This window comes from Pogona vitticeps, chromosome 3, assembly GCF_051106095.1.
Source record: "Pogona vitticeps strain Pit_001003342236 chromosome 3, PviZW2.1, whole genome shotgun sequence".
Lineage (NCBI taxonomy): Eukaryota > Metazoa > Chordata > Lepidosauria > Squamata > Agamidae > Pogona > Pogona vitticeps.
This window is the reverse complement of record NC_135785.1, coordinates 49,839,608-49,857,073: the sequence shown is the minus strand read 5'-3', so window position 1 is coordinate 49,857,073 and position 17,466 is coordinate 49,839,608. Positions and strand designations below refer to the sequence as shown.

The window sequence follows — 17,466 nt, the reverse complement described above, 5'->3', positions numbered from 1 at the left end:
CCATCCCAGAAAACAGCAGGCAGCCATTTTTTAAACCCGGCGGCCATTTTAGAACTGTCAATCAGCTGTTAAAAAATCATAGCTTTGCAATGGCCGGTAAGCGAAACAGGGAACCGATCATCGCAAAGCAGGGAAAAAAACAATTTAAAACATCACAATGCGATCGCTTTTGCGATTGCAAAATCTTCGTCGCTATGTGGTTTCGTCGCTAAACGGAGCGCCCGTTAAGCGAGGCACCACTGTAGTTCTTTAAAGTGTGCCACCTGCAGGAACTATAAGAACTGCAAGCAGTCCATTGAAGTGTGGCCATTTAAATCAAAGGGATGCAAATTCTCTGGTATGACTTCATAGCAAGGGAATGCACTTTTCCCTCTCTGTGTAGTCACATTCTAGGGTTCAGGGGGCCTGGCTGAAATCCTTGCTTAGCCATGGAAACTCACTGAAGGGTGGCAATATCCCTTTTAATACTCAAGTTGCCTTGGGTCCTTTTGGAGGGAAAGGTGGGATAGAAATATTATGAACAAACAAACAAACAATATGTCCTGTCAAGTGGATCCCAACGTAGGGTGATGCTGGCCAGGATTTTCCAGGTAGTGCATACTCAGAAGTGTTTAACCATTCCTTTCTTTCTGGGCTCACTCTGGGATTGTGTAGCTTGCTCTTCTCCTACAAGGCACAATGGGGAATTGAACTCCAACCTCTGGCTGAACAGCCACATGCTCCACCTCACTGAGCTACAAGCGTCTTGCATAACTTTAAAACTCAATCAGGGTTGCAGGAAAGCCGAGGTGACTTGATGGTACATATGAAATGTGTGGTGGCAGCAACCAATTACAATGTGAATTCAGTTTTAAGCTGAGAAAAACTATAAAACATGTTAACTAAGGCGACTTTAGCAAGAAAAAAAAACAGTTATAAATCATTTTGCTCAAAACACCATCAGTTAGAAACAGCACTGCACAAAACAACTTTTGTTCTCATTCAAGACTACCAGTCCTATTTCCTACTGATACCATCCTAAGATGTACAGCAACTGCAGAAGCAGCAACAGATACTCAGGTCTATGGCTACGGAGCATTCTCTGCAAGACAACCAGGAAGATATACAGCGTTATATTGTGGTGCCTTTGCTATGACTCAGGAACAGCCTTGTATGAACAGATAATCTATATTGTTTTCTTTAATCAGAGCAAGGTTTAAGGTTGAGCATGGCTCTCATAAGTACTTCTTATGTAAAATGTGCAGTATTTTAAATAATGTCTGCTACCTAATATTAATAGAAATACTTTAAAGCTATGCAAAAAGTATAAAAAGAGAGACAGCTACTATAGTGTAATATTCATGTAACACTAGCAGACTTTGGCCTAATTCAGCCATGAAACTCAAATGCATATGCAAGTGCATCCTCTTACCTTTTGATTCTCTTCAATTTCTGATCTAAGTTCTGAAGGAACCACTGTCTTTGTTATCGCCCTATGAACATAAATATGTGCACATATAGTTATATATAACCAAACACTTGTTTATTGTTAAATGCAACAATAAATCTTTCACCTATTTTGAAGCAACAATTGACTGATTTCTTTGAATCGAATGTGGAGCTGAAAGTCAAACCCTCACAGAAACAAAACCAATATAGTACAGTGGTGCCTCGCTTAACAGGCGCCCCGTTTAATGATGAATCCGCATAGCGATCGCTTTTTTTGCGATGTTGCCTATGGGGAAAAATCGCTTTCCAATTTTTCCCCATAGCCCCATTTTCCCCCAGCTGACCGGCAGGGGCTTGGGAAGGATTGTGGGGGAGCCCTCCCCCACAATCCTCGCAAAGCCCTAGCCGGCATTTTCCCCCAGCTGAGCGACGGGAGCTTCCGAAGGAGCGCTGCTCAGCTGGGCGAAAATGCCGGCGGTGGCTTCGGAAGGACCACGGGAGAGCCCTCCCCCGCGGTCCTCCCAAAGGCCCCATTTTTGCACAGCTGATCAGCAGTTCCAAAATGGCCGCCCGCTGCGTTGCCTCGCTTTAGAGGCACCAAAAATGACTGCCCCTATGGAGGATCTTCGCATATTGGTGAGTTTTCCCCCCATAGGAACACATTAAACAGGGTTTAATGCGTTCCTATGGGGTTTTTGCCCCGTATAGCGACGAATCCGGATAGCGACGATTTATCTGGAACAGATTATCGTCACTATGCGGGGCACCACTGTATTTCACATCTCTTATTTTATTATTGGCATCTCATCTTTTATAGGAAATACCTAATACATGATAGCCTGAATCCACCATGTATTATGTATTCCCTATATTTATGCTGGTGTAACTCCTGTGGTGTAAATCCCAGTTGGGAATTGCAACAGATTAAGGCGGCAGCATAGGCCTCTGCTATTGTATGCCAAATCACGTGACTTGTGCAAAACAAAAGGCTTACAACCAACTTCTTTACTTGCAACAATTCACAGCTAAGATTTATGCTGACAGAGTTCTATGAATGGGCATACCTAATAGGACTCTGGCCCATAGTTTAAATGAAGAATATTGTAGCACTGATTCATTGGTACTGTACTTATAATTCAGGGATACTACCCCAATGCTCCTAGACCAGATATGACTAAATATGCCTCTCATCCTTCATGTCAAACAGGTGGCCAAGGCTGAACTTATTTCTGGGTGCTCAGTACAGGCTTTCCTCTGTCTTCAGTCCTTTTTATGAGAACACATATAATGTACATCATTCTTTTTATGCACACAAATGGTTTAAAACTTATGAAACATGCCATGAACATTATGTCAATTGGCAAGGAAGCTATTTTTAATACTTTAAATCTGTAACAGATATTTTATTGCCAGTTTCTGAAACTTAAGTATACAGGAAGGCAGGTCTTCCAAAAGTCTATTGATCTATAATAGTGTTCATATTCAAGTATGAAAAACAAGATCTCAACCTGAAATCTTAAAAACCTTCCAAGTGAAATAGATGGTTAGCACAACATATTTGTGCTACTACTTACTAATGGTTGTAATATCAACAATTACCTTGCTTTTGTGGGAAAATTTTGACTTAGATCTTTCATGACCATCAAAGTGTCCATAGTGGGAGCAGCAAGAATCCGGGCAGCAGTTTGAAAACTTAGATCTAAAAATGAAAACATTTCATTCAATTATCATAGCATCCATAACACCAAACACACTTGGGCAATATTTACTTAGGTTTTTCCACTGATGGAATTGCTTCAGTTAGTACTACTGGGAGTAAGTCCTCCAAGTCTGTTTTAGATGGGTGTCTGGAGACTTTCCAGTGCAGATTTTCAATCTCTCCAGCGCATAAAAGCACTGTCAGGTGAGCAATCTTCTTCCCTTTAAACTTAGCTGTCCAGGTACTGATCAGCATAGCCTCTTAATGTTTTTAAGCGTATAAACATTCTTCCATGCATTTTGATGAAGACATTAATGTGACCTGTTGAACCCATGTTTGAAGGGATGTGATGCATCAGTACTACACATCAACCATTTTATGTAATTCCAACAACCATATTTCTAAGAGGTTATGCAACAAACACAAAAACACTCACTAGTTGGAAATCAAACAGAATGACCTGAATTGTAGAATGTGATCTTGTGCTCTTCCCATCCTTGTTTTCAAAAGCAAGCCTTTGTATAGATGGGGAATTTCTTAAGACTAGTATGCAAATGTACTGTATCTCAGAATGCACACCTTGTATTACTTCTAAACACATTTATGGATACATCTCCTAACACAGCAGTTTGAAGTCATGGAATCTGTTTATAGTATATTTGTAATAAAACCCAAAAACTCTTCAACAGCTTCTAAAAAGTACATTTTGACAATATTTTCCAAATTTGCACAACACAAATACAACTATGTCTACACATATGCAACCACACAAGATAAAGAAATAAAATGCAGATACCCTGTAATTGCCACACTTTTAAGGGCGCCATTTCATTTGTGCTTTCAACAAGATGTTTTCTTAGTTCTTTTAATTCTTCTCTCAAAGTGGGATGCAACTGGCTGGGAAAAAACCAAAATGCATTTTTAATAATTAGCATTAGATAAAAATATTAACTACCCATGAAATGTGGATTTAGATTTTTTTATTGGACATCTCACAAGTTTTAGTGTGAAAAAACAATTGAAGTTCTTTTTACGTTTTCTTGTCATTTTTAGAATAGGCTAGGCAAGATAGCAAGAAAAATAAAGAGGCTTATCAAAATGATAATGTGTACCTCAGTTTTCCAAATAGAAATCCTTGCACTTCATCAATGGGGTCATTTTCACCTATTACTGTTGCATTCATATCTGTACCTAGAAAAACATGAAAACCACTCTGGTTAGGATACTGTTCAGGAAACCACCAGCAATAAAGAGGTTACTTTTAAGGCTTCAGTACATTTTATTAATACATTGCACATTCCCACAAACTAGAGCACTGGTTCTTAACCTTGGGTTACTCAGGAGTTTTGGACTGCAACTCCCAGAAGCCTTCACCACCAGCTGTCCTGACTGGGGTTTCTGGGAGTTGCAGTTCAAAAGCATCCGAGTAACAAAGGTTAAGAACCACTGAACTAGAGCATCTTCGTCCTATTCTGCAGACAATCATTGTAGTTGCTTAAACAGACATCTGGTCATCCCCCTGCAGATTGTGTTGTTCCCTATGCTATCACTTTCAAGCCACTTTCTAGTGTAGATAGGAGGGTGGAGAACCCCTGCATCCTTCACAGTTGTCTCCTTCTGCTTTCTAGGCCTCATTTCTTCACCTGCTCCCACTCTAGCACCATAGGAAGCTGATGTCAAATATTTTTCCCAATGATTAGAAGTTACTTGTTACACATCTTCTATACTGGACAGAGTAAGAACTACAATATTTATTGCATATTTTTTTCTCACTTGCCAAATTGACTACTATGCAGCCCTAAATATATGTGTGTCTAATAAAGATACAAAGCACATTTAATGATTGCTATAAGTTGGGGGCTGATAAAATTTAATGGTTCTTTAAAAGCAAATTGGTTTAAATCATGATTTAAGTCAAAAGAATCATTTATTTATTCAAATGGTTTTAAAAATCTAATTTTTAAAATTTCAATCGCAATTTAAATCAATTTTTTTAAAATCATGATACAGAGCATTAGGAGGTAGATCTAAAAGTTACTGCATCTAACCCCAATAGGACTTGATGACAAGGATAAGTTGAAACACACAACAATGCCAGAGTGGCAGAAAAGTCAATGATGACACTTTTTTTCATCGCTGAAGACAGTGGTCAATTGATGTTATTTAACCTGCATTGTGGAAATATAAATATTATGGTATATAAATTGACCTGAAAACAATCATTACATAATATCATCCATATACTCTCAAAGAATCATTCATTCTTAAATAGGATCATAGTGACAGAGCATGAAAAAAATTAAGAAATGCTTTAGAACATAACCATTGCTACTGTTAAGGTAGGAATTCACCTTTCACCTGGGTATCATCCTTGGCCTTATATTCTGTGCTTTTAATGGCCAGCTCCACTCCATAGCCTGACAGATAGACCTTTTCTTTGCTTGGATTCTACAAAAGAAAGTCAAAGCAAGGAACAGTAATATTTTTTATGGATCTTGTGTCTTGCCCAGTTTTGCAATACCATGGGTTGCTGGCAAAAGGACCACCCATTTTTAACTTTCTCATTGTAACAAATACTTGAAAGCACTGTGGATTTCCCTTAGTACCCTTCCAAAGTAAGCAAATCTAAGCTTGAGCTCCCATTGGTAAGAAGATGAAAACTGTGTCTATTATATGATAACCACAGCGACTCCCACTTTGACTTCTTGGCAGGAATTAAGTATTTCTCACTACTTTCATGAAATCTTGCTCTTGATACTCTCTGACACCTTTACTTTTACCATGAGACGATGACATAGTACCCTCGGAATAGGGGAACAGTAAATTATGACATCTCTCCAGAAGGGAGCAGTAGACTGCCTACAGTAATATCTCTCTCTCTGTGTGTGTGTGTGTGTGTGTGTGTGTGTGTGTGTGTGTGTCTCAGACAGCTGGCAATCTGCCAAAATGTCCAGACACCTACTGGGGATTCATAGTGTCACAAATATAATTAAGTAAATTGAAATGGCAAACTACTACTAATTAAAGAGTCGCAGCTTCCATTCTCAGCCAGCATGCAACCAGGAATGTAAGCAGCAAATCATTACTTAGGAGCAAATAATCCCCACAATTTACACAATCACATGTATGCAGGCATAAATCTGTGACAGGATACTGGCCAGTGAGTAGCACAACTACTGCTTCTCTGCATCCATTCAATGACAAGAGAGAGGCCTTTTAAAAATATTCAGTGCAGTCACAGGAGTTAACTGGGGCACTAAGAATACCCTAACTGCCAAAAAAAGAACTCCAGCCAGGAATGCCCTAAATATTTTGTGTCTCTTAATAGCTGGATAGAGTTCATGTCCTTGATCATATTCAGCCTACACAACTTTTGGTTGCCTTGGGTGAACAGACAAAAAAGTCATATTTCTAAATATATCATAAAAGGAAAGCCTCTTTCAACATACATAGGCCTTTGCAAAATATAATCAGTGTCTGACATTACAAGATCCATGTGATGTTACAAAAATGTCAAACTCAAATTTAAATCTTTAGACTAGATAAATCATTTTTGAGAAACAAATATTATTCCTGTAGACTAAAAAAAAAAAATCATATGGCTTTTATATCACAGCCATACTTACAGCGACATAATGCCTAAGTAGGTAGGTTATCTTTCCTGCATTGACTTTTGATACAAGTAGTTTGTGGAATTTGGAGAAGTCTTCAGAGCCAATCTCAGCATACAGTATTACAATAGGACCTTCTGGGTTTGAACCTGGGTACTTATGGTCTCCTTTGAATACAAAAGGCTTTGGCCTAGAGCAAGACAGACAGACAAAGCTAAAAACTGGGCTTTAAAAGGACTGGATAATGCACGTAAAACACAATGAGCATGTGAGAGTTCTATACATTAGCTTACTACAATGTTCTGATTCTAAACCATCTCAAAGGTGCTTCATTAGAAAGATTTAAAATAATCAAATTAAAGCAACAAGACAAATTTCAGACCATATGCGGTATCAAATAGGATTAAATGTTATTTTTTAATTATCCTTTTGTAAATCAAAGCTCAGTCCAATCGTTACTACCTGGTAGACTCACCGAATGAATGGGACTCATTAAGTCAACACTGATGAATGTTTCATTGGCTGAAATCCTCTTGGCAGAGTTGCACTAAGCAATGTCATCAGCCATGGCTATTTCAAGGCAATGAAAAAAAACTTCTAGATCTCCCCCTTCCCAAGTTACAGGAATCCCTGGAGAGCCTTTTTGTTCCAGAGCACCCTTAAAACTGGAACAGAGATTTTCTGGCCTCAAAACAGCCCACTCCCACCCCAATTCCACAGCTACTGAAAGCTGCCCTAGGATGAAGACAAGACATAGGGATTCCCAAAACCTGGAGGAAGGGTTCTAGAAAGTTTTTTCATTGCCCCAAGACAGCAGCAGATGATGACATAATCCTTGTTGAGATATAAAATTGTGCAACAGGATTTCAGCCACTATTCAGTAGGTCTATTCTAGATCGTATCAACAATTCAATTTAGTTTCAGGTGTTTCAATAAAGCAGACTTCTGTATCGAGAAACTATTTCTGGTAAAAGCTATCAAATAAACCATCCATCTGACCTGAAATCCATTATTGTAATCTAAACCACACATTAGATTAAAATTCTAAACCATTAAACATGAATTAAAAGTTATCTGCTACATTCTCCAGAAGACAAATAGGAAAAACAAGAGACTGAATACTTTCATTTGATACTGGAATCCTGAAATTGTTGATGACACCCAGTATCTTTCAAAACCACCCACATTGTTCATATTTCAGGATACTCAGGTTGACCAAGAATATAGAACCATTGGCTCAAAATAACTTTGAAAATAAAATGTATATATGAAGCAGAAACTCACTATTTTCTCTAATAATTAAAAGAAGAAGAAATAAGCAGAATATATGATGGATTTGTGCAAAACAAAACAACCTTTCCAAAGCTGTCTGTAGGAGCATTCCAAGTCTGTCAGATGTACAAGTCTTCTCTCCATGGACAACAAAGAATGCATTACATCTTTCTGGTGGGGGTTCATCAGCTGCTATCTGTTTAAAAATATATCTGTTGTAATATGATACAACTTCCATTATGGGGAAAATCACATAATCAAAACAACAGGATCTTAGGATATCCCATTTCTGATAGATACAGTTGTCTATGTGTAAGTTTTTAAAAGGGCTGAAACTATACCTAAGCTGTATATTTTTGAAGTGCTTCTACTTTATATGTCTCATTTTACCTCTAATGAGCTCAAGACAGCCATACATGCCTTTTTATCCCCCTTACATTATCCTAATATTCTGCCAAACATCTCCTTTGGCTGACAAGCAAGAGCGCAAACAATTGGAAGGCAGAACAGATTTCAGGGTCTGAACTGGCAAGCAATCAGGGAAACTGGGATGGGAGGAAAGGGAGGAAACGTAACCTAGTAATTCAGCATGGCCCTATAGCCTATTTTCAGTTCCCGACATAAACTCCTGAACTGTCAATAAGGTGGTAGAGTCAAGTTTATCTGATAGGCTGCTAGTCCAAAGAGATAGAATATCGGCCATTTCCCTTCGTATTGCTACTGTCTGCATGAATCATGAGTATAGAATAAATCCCAAGAAGCTTTGTACTAACCTGTTGAAAGGCTTGAACTGTAGCTGAATAAGATCGGAGAGATAAGGCAAATTTCAGCAAGTTCTGTTGCAAAGGTGAAAGATTCTTGGAAGCTGCCTGCAGCATTGCATTGTAAGTGGAGTAATCAGTACCTGCCGAGCCAGAATGCAAAGTATTTAGATTTTATTGGAAAGGGAGACTGATTTCAGAATATGTCATCTAGAAACAGTTCATATTTACCCATCTGCAACAAGCAATAAGCTTTCAGGCCGGACAAGGCACCAGCACTCTGTATAGTCAGACAATTCTGGAACTGTATTACTACAGACCCATCAACTGGCAATATACACTTTGATCCTGGACTATCTTCCTCTAAAAACTCTATTTCTGAACTTGACTATTCACAAGAAATAGCATGGTTGTTATTTCTAAACTGGTCAATACGAAACCTAGTTTCTTACAGCAAAATGTTTCAGCATTATGCAGTATTGGAATAAATGGCATATATTTGCATAAGTGGGGTTCCTGTTAAAGTAGGCTACCTATTTAAAAGTATACTAAGAGGAAGATACAGTTGAGACATTGAACTCCAACTCATTTGCTGCAACACTAAAAATTTCCATACTTCACTAACCGCGACTATGCAGTCTATTCCACAGCTAGCAGTTCAGACAACTGTTTGAGGTTCGAAAAACCTTTTGATTATCCGGCTTCATTCTGGAATAGACCCTTTTTTGGGATAATGCAGCTGCGATGAATTTTCCATGGAGATCTATAAAGTTCTGTAGGATTCCTAGAGAAGGTCATCAGTCTATCTGATCCGACACTCCACTTTCAGCCACACCCACAGGTAGAATGCAGCGGATAACACCTTTCCCAAATTAGAATTTGAGCCTAAACTAAAATACATTCTTCACCTGTCTTGAAATATCAGGGAGCAACAACTTCAAACCATAAAGGGAAAAATTACTATTTTATATTTAATGTGAAGCTTCAAACACAAAGAAAAATACATCTCAATGTCTGTTATTATACTGCAAAAGACTTCACAAATAATTCCAACATTCAGCACAAAATATGTATCTTGTTAACAAAGCAATCAAGGAATGCAAACATTACCATCGTGATTAGATGATCCAAAGTCTTGGCAAGTTTCCACAAAATTCCAGAATTTCTCTTGACTATCTTCTGCCAAAAATTCACTAAAAAGAGGAGTAGGAAGCATTAGATTACATTTTTTGTTGTTGTTTAGTCGTCAAGTCGAGTCTGACTCTTCATGACCCCATGGACCAGAGCACGCCAGGCCCTCCTGTCTTCCACTGCCTCCCGGAGTTGGGTCAAATTCATGTTAGTAGTTTCGAGGACACTGTCCAACCATCTCATCCTCTGACGTCCCCTTCTCCTCTTGCCTTCACACTTTCCCAACATTTTATTACTTAGGGGGGAAAACAGTTTTGCCTCTTAGTTGTTGTAAGACTGACAGTGAGAGCCAAATTCCTCTCACGGGAGTGCCGTCCCTCCTGCCCTCTGCCGACAAGAAAGTACAAACACCACCTATTCCTGGTTGTTGTGGGTTTTTCGGGCTCTTTGGCCATGTTCTGAAGGTTGTTCTTCCTAACGTTTCGACAGTCTCTGTGGCCGGAAGAGAGATTGGTGATCACTACACACAAAAGACCAGCTAACAACACCCATCAATCACAGTGACAGATAATCTCTCTTTCTTATCACAACAATACACCCACAACAAAAACACACTGATCACCATAATCACCCATCTCTTGAAAAGGAGAAAAGGTGATCTCACAGCCATAAATACTCAACTCCCAAACAAACTGCACCAGAGCACAGAGTGCTGTCCTCTGAAGATGCCAGCCACAGAGACTGGCAAAACGTTAGGAAGAACAACCTTCAGAACATGACCAAAGAGCCCAAAAAAACCCACAACAACCATTAGATCCCGTCCGTGAAAGCCTTCGCGAATACACCACCTATTCCCCCTCCCAGGAAGATAAGACCACCCAAAACAGACCTAGGGATTGTAGAAGGGAAGTGGAAAGAAATGATTGTTAAAGAAAGCAGGAATATTTTGGTGGGAATGGAATGACAGCCCCGAGTAGAGGTGGAGGCGGGGCTTGTGGATGTAAAGAGGGGGAACGGGAACCTGCCTCATGGTTGGGAGTGGATTTGGTTGGAATATCCATGGATGGGGAAGGTAGAAAAACTAAGGATCCCAAAGGAGGAGGCGGACGCTAGAAGGAGAAGTGAGAGCACCCCTAAACCATCTTATTGGGGGGAATGAGAGACAAAAGAGTGGAGAAGGAAGTTAAGGGAACAGAAGGAAAAGGTGGAGAGGGAGAGGAGAGAAAGCTTGGAATGGCGGATGATGGAGCAACAGCGGAGGGGTCCCTTGGAAGACTATGGCAGGAGGATTCCCCCTCAAGAAACCTGGTTTGAACAGAAGATCGGGATGAAGACACAGTCCCCTTACTGGAAGGGGAGACAGGACAATTACTGAACACGGATTTTACACTGGAATGGCTGGTTCCCTGGAATATTCAGGGGTGTAACCCCTTTACAGTTGAAGACTGGAAGCCCCATCTATTATTTTTTATTATTTTATTTATTTTATTTATATCCCACCTATCTAGTCGATAGACCACTCTAGGCGGCTTCCAACAAGAGATACAACAATAAAAACAACAGAATTACATAAAAGAAAAATTTCAACAATTGGGTTAAACATTAGGAAAGAAAAGAGGAGGGGATCAGGAATTAACTAGGAGGGAAGGCCTGCGTATACATCAATGTTTTTAATTGCTTTTTGAAAATACCCAGCGAGGGGGCCGCGTGAATATCAGGGGGAAGGTTGTTCCAGAGGTGAGGAGCCACCGCCGAGAAGGCCCGATTTCTTGTCTTTTCCTTCCGGGCCTCCCTCGGCGTTGGGCTCCTCAGCCTCACCTCCTGGCTCGCACGAGTGACACGGGTAGATCTTGGTGGTAGAAGGCGTTCCGCCAAGTATCGAGGCCCTAAACCATTTAGGGCTTTGTACGTAAGCATCAACACTTTGAAGTTGATGCGGAATCTGATGGGCAGCCAATGCAATGCGGCCAGAGTGGGTGAAATGTGTTGGAAATTTTTCACCCAACTAAGGAGTCTGGCCGCCGCATTCTACACCACCTGAAATTTCTGCAGCAGCCTCAAAGGCAGCCCCATGTAGAGCGCATTACAGTAGTCATCTAACCAGTTGTTAGAGGGAGGAAATGGTTGGAATACCTTCGTTGACACAGGTTATTTGTTAAACAATCCAATGTTACACCAATTTCTAAACCGAGAAAGTCTGTCAATTTATTTGAAGACAAACCAGAGCCAGACCCCGAACCCTCACAGTTGTTCACAAAACACTGTGGTTCAAAAGTTCCTGGTCAAATTTCATTCAGCTACAAAACTAGGTAAACTGAGTAACCTTAGGAAAGTCACTGCCTCTTTCCATGGCTTGCAAAACAGTAAATATACAGTGGACCCTCGACTTATGCGCAGCTCCACTTGCAAACTTTTTGAGATACGAACTTCTCCGGGCGCAAAATTTCCGATCGACTTGCAGCCAGAGAATCAACCTACGGACCGGAGGGGGAGGGGGAGAAACCATCAAATTAAAATTTGGTGCTTTCCCTGCCTCCCCCTTCTGGTCCGTAGGCCGCCGATCGTGCCTCTGGAGGCCTTCCAGGGCTTCTCCGCCGCTATGGGAGGCCTCTTGGAGGTCCCGCTGCCGCCGATCATCCCTCCGAAGCACGATCAGCGGCGGGGGGACCTCCAAGAGGCCTCCCATGGCGGTGGAGAAGCACTGGAAGGCCTCTCGGAGGTCCGCCTCGCCGCCGATCGTGCCTCTGGAGGCCTCCCAGGGCTTCTCCGCCACCATGGGAAGCCTCTCGGAGGTCCGCCACCGCCGCTGGCTTTCCCAGGGTAGACCGGGCCTACCACGGGAGGACTTCCCCTGGTAGGCCTGGTCTACCAGGCTTTCCCGGGTGGTAGACCGGGCCTACCAGATGAAGCCCTTCCCTGGTAGGCCCAGTCCACCCTGGGAAAGCCTGCATTGGCAGGGGTGGGGGACCTCCAAGAGGCCTTGAGCAGTGGCAGGGAAGCCCTCGGGGGCCTCGGGCAGCGGCGATGGCCCCCTGGAAGGCTTCGAACCGGTAAGGTGTATTTATTTTCTTTTTTTTTTTTGCGTGGGGGGTATTTTTTCTTCAGCCGGTTGCGGATTAATGGGTTTTCAATGCATTCCTATGGGAAATTGACCCTCAATCTATGGACTTTTCGACCTGCAGCCACTGTTCCAATACAGATTAAGTCCGTAGGTCGATAGTCCACCGTATCACTAATTTGATTTAAAATCTTGGTAACATGGGTTACCAAGATTATATATGTAAACTACTTTCTTTAAAAAAAATACTTCCAACATTCTTACCTTGCTTCAAGTAATAATGGTGTGGAAAACCACTTTGTAGTCAAAGATGTTGTAACTGCTTTTGAATCTGCTTTCACAACAGAGAAATTCACCCAGAGTCCAATAAGTCCAATTAGAACTCCCATTTTATCAGAGATCACCTGAAGAAAAATGAGGACTTTTATATTATAAACTATAATTTCATATAGAACAACATACTGCTAACTATAAACTGGAAGCGCCAGATTCCAGAGTTTGAAGTTATTTACAAGAGATTGGATATTAGGGAAACTAAGTATGACTCAGGCATAACCTAAGTTGTGGAAGCCCCCTCCTCTCATTCCTCCCCATGATATGCCAGGAAAAGTAGAGTGAGACCTTCTGCTTTCACTTTTAAGTGAGTCACAGCCTTCCACATAAGACAGTGATCAGGACCTGTGACCCTTCAGCTTCAGCCATTCTTTTTAATGGGCAGAGAGGAATACAGTTGTAGTCCACCTCTTCTTTGAGGCTACAGATTCCCAACCCCTGAAATATAAAGTCAAGGAGTCATAGACAGATTAGATAACAAACCAGAAACATCAATATGGTAGTCACATGAGCTTTGTTTCTTCTTCTTTTAACTAGGTAGAGAAGCCTTCTCTGTGCTCTGCAGAGGTCTCATTATCCTCAGGCAGCATAGCCACGTCTGATGAGGAGGCATGTAGTCCGACCAACTGGAGAGCTCTAATTTGGAGAAAGCTCCACTAGAGTTAGGGAAGCTACAGGTATCCAAGTTAGTATGTAACAAGGCGTACAAAGTGCAGCCCTCCAGTTGTTCCTGGATAGCAGCTCCTGGCATTTCTCATTATCAGCTATGCTGAGTATGACTGTTGCAGCCCAGCAGCATCTGGAGGATTGCTCTTTGCTCGACCGGGTATACAGCATGGAAGTGTGATTCAGCCAAATACGAAAAGCAGAAACTTTCACCTTCCTCCTTTGTCATGAGGAGAAATAACATGGAGGAGAAACACAACACAGACACACCCAGCAACTTATTCACAACCACCCAAATTAGGGATGGAGAACTGTAGCTCTCCACCCAATGATGAGGACAGATGTGAGTTGCAATCTAGTAACATTTGGAGGGCCACAGTGTCCACATCTGATTTAAATTACAGTATGGCTTACAGATCAAGGTGGAGAATATGTGTCCCTCTAGGTGTTGTTGGACTGCAACTTCTATCAGCTCTGGGCAGTCAACAGTAAGGAATGCTGGAACACTACATTTGGAGGGATGCACTTTGCCCACCCTTTTAATTACTGTATATGAATACATGACTTTGGTAGAAAATAATTTGTCTTTAACCATTATGCATATGTATTATTGACAACTGATGCTAACAGAGAGGACCAATGATTCTCACTCACTTTCAGTGTTGCCATCACTTCCCCGAGAAATCCTAAATTCAGGAAATTGAAGCAAACTAACCAGTGACCAGCAAGATCTGTCTTCTCTTTCCTACCAACAGCCTACCATAAAACAGATTTAATCCTGGAAGACTGACCAAACCAAACTGAGCTTGACACTGCCAGTTGTGTTGCTTCCCCCCCTCTCAATTCTTTCTCCCCCCCCCCATCTACTGAATGCCTTGATATTCACAATGTTGGAACTAATGCTATAAGAATTCCTGAACAATGCATTAGGTTGAAAAATGTAGCTGTTTAGCAAGTATTGTTGTACTTTCTGCTATCACAGAAACAGTAGAGGGGGAAAAGTTTTTTTTAACTTAATCTAGCCTATATGTTCTTACAGGCATTTGATGGCCTTTTGAATAACTTAATTTTCAAACACATGTTTATACTAATTTATACATTATGGCACTCACTATACACTGCAAAATAATATAAATTGTACATGGCTGACATTGTACAAAGGCAATATGCACATGCATAGCAAAACTGTAACTTTGTGAGCTCCAAAGCTGCCACAAAGTAGTAAAACTGAAGCTTCAGATAACTGAATTCTCTTCAAGATGTAGTGAAATCTCCCTTACTTGCCTTCATATTGGAAAAATAAAAAGTAGCACTGTAGACATTACATAAGAAGCTTAGGTTGAGTGAAGTCAGTAGCTCTGCTGGGCCATTATCAACTGATCTGACTAGCACAATTCTCCAAAATCTTGGCCAGAAGGAGCAAAGACTTTCTCCAAGACAGCTTGTTTTTTTTAACTAGTCCCTTGGCCCTCAATAAAATACATCGTCCTAGACACAGTTCAATGTATAATCAGTACAGTAGTAAAAATTTATTGTGCATACTCATGGGACTCCACATCCAGATATGGACACAGACTACAGTTTCAAAACAGCTGACACTTAGCAACAAGCCCAAGAGTTCTGGGGCACTTTTAAAGACGAAAATGATTATTGTACCATAAAGAGCACTTAGAGACCCCCGACTTCCCTGCATACCCCCTTCCAGGAAACTCTGCTCATAAAATTGCTACGGTCAAACTTATTTCCGTCCTGCAACTTGAAACATGAGAACCATCTGCACAAGATCACAAAAAATTGAGAACTTTGGCAGGCATGGAATCAGATCTGGACTAGGCAGCAATTTCCCCATTAGTACCACCTTGACCATCCAAAATCCCCGCACTCAAGAATTTCGGAGAACCCTCCCGCCTCTTCCACGCGTCCCAGGAGAACCGTCAAGACAGGAAAACCGGCATCGCTCGACGGAGAAAAGGCAACCCGCTCACCATTCCGCCCGGTTTCCGCGCTTGCGGCTGCACAGGATGCGAAGCCGCCGGTACTACCTCGGGAAAGAGCCGCCTCTTCAGCCCCAGCTACCGCCGTGAATTATTACACCTGTAAGGTACCGCCACGCTCCTTTCCTGCTTCTGCCGCTTCGGCTCCCTCGGTTTCCTGACAGCTCGCTTCCGCTTCCGGCTCGTTGCCGGCTCCAAAGGAGAGCGGCTGCCTTCGAGAGGAAGCATAGAGACGACGCCTTCTCGCTGAAGAGAGCGAGTCCTACGGGGCCATCTTGGTTGAGGGCAGCCCTCTCCCCACACCCCCACCTGTAGTCCAAATGTCCGCGAAGGGCGCTGTTTCATCCCCCCCCCCCCCGGCCATGAGCAAGCGGAACCCGAAACAGGAGGCAGCATCGACTGATGAGCTCGTTTTCTCTTTCTGGAATTTTAACTGCCCGCCATGGAAAGGAACCTTCTGTCTTTTCCGCCACGGTTTATGAGAGAGAAAACATTGTCAGCTACATTGGACAGAAGAATTTTTGTTTGCTGCTTTTTCTGTGCTGCAGCATAAAGGAACTTGCTCCGTTTGCTCTTTTTTTTTCACGCTTCCGTTTCGAATTTATGAACTGAGAAAGATGTTGAGACTGTGGTATTGAATCAACACATCACCCTAGTGAGAAGCGGGTTTAGTACCCGTCACAATCTCGCTCTTCCTCCAAGAAATTTCAAAATATAAAAACATACGAGTGTCCTCCTTCCCTTACCACAATCTTGTGACACGCACGTATTAAAAAAGCTAGCCGTACGATATGCGAACAGAAACAAAGCTATGAGTTGAATACACTACTGTACTACCTTTATTGGGAAACTACAATCTTACAAAGAAGGCGATCTTTTGAGTTCTCTGTATTTCTTCAGGCTTAGATGGTATAAAATTTCCGGAACTTCTGCGGTTAGGCTAAGACCAATTGCTTCATCCAGCAAGCTTGATACCTTAACAGGTCTTTGAATCAAGGTCTCCCCAGTCCGGCAACACGCGGACCTGCAAGGCATCATCCACGTCCCCTGAGAAGCCACATTTGAACTCCTCAGGGCGACTGCCTTCCATAGGACAGCCCCGAGGAAACGCTTTACAGCCAGGGCTAGGTTACGTCCCATGTGGTTGTTTTGTTTCTGCAAAGCCCATTCCTAATCAGTGAACGAGATGCGGCTGAGCAGGTGATCTACAGCTCGGAGCAAAAAGTAACTTATACGCGAAGGTCAACCAGGCAAGAGTCGGAGCAAGAACAAACGTGGGATCGGGAAAGTACAACCCCGCGGGACTGACCAATGGATAGCCCTGATTTTCCCCCCTTGTATTAGTCACAGTTTGGAAGACGAAGAGGGTTTCATGGGTTAAAACAAATCCAGTAGGTTACGAAACGTTTTGATGTGACTGTTGACAGCTCCCAGGCGGCTTTCCCGCCATCTCGCCCCAAACTGGGAGGACTCGTTCTCCCTCCCGAAGCCATTTGCTCAAGCGCTCTAAAGA

General features: G+C 42.0%; 1 protein-coding gene across 6 annotated transcripts in view; it reads right to left on the bottom strand.

Moving 5' to 3' along the window:
• The window catches only part of UGGT1 (UDP-glucose glycoprotein glucosyltransferase 1), a 55,953-nt gene extending 39,810 nt beyond the window's left edge, over positions 1-16,143 (bottom strand). For 4 of the 6 annotated variants that reach the window (XM_020787464.3, XM_020787465.3, XM_020787467.3 and 1 more), the window contains exons 1-11: positions 15,945-16,143; positions 13,225-13,364; positions 9,882-9,964; positions 8,784-8,914; positions 8,094-8,206; positions 6,754-6,928; positions 5,479-5,575; positions 4,240-4,318; positions 3,924-4,024; positions 3,028-3,127; positions 1,412-1,472 (exon numbers count right to left, since the gene is read on the bottom strand). In XM_020787464.3, the coding sequence (XP_020643123.3) occupies positions 1,412-1,472; positions 3,028-3,127; positions 3,924-4,024; positions 4,240-4,318; positions 5,479-5,575; positions 6,754-6,928; positions 8,094-8,206; positions 8,784-8,914; positions 9,882-9,964; positions 13,225-13,364; positions 15,945-15,947 (1,083 nt within the window). In that variant the 5' untranslated portion in view covers positions 15,948-16,143. The remainder of the gene's footprint in view (positions 1-1,411; positions 1,473-3,027; positions 3,128-3,923; positions 4,025-4,239; positions 4,319-5,478; positions 5,576-6,753; positions 6,929-8,093; positions 8,207-8,783; positions 8,915-9,881; positions 9,965-13,224; positions 13,365-15,944) is intronic. The other 2 variants (XM_078389378.1, XM_020787466.3) reach the window with 2 other exon arrangements.
• Between the last annotated feature and the right edge of the window lie 1,323 nt (positions 16,144-17,466).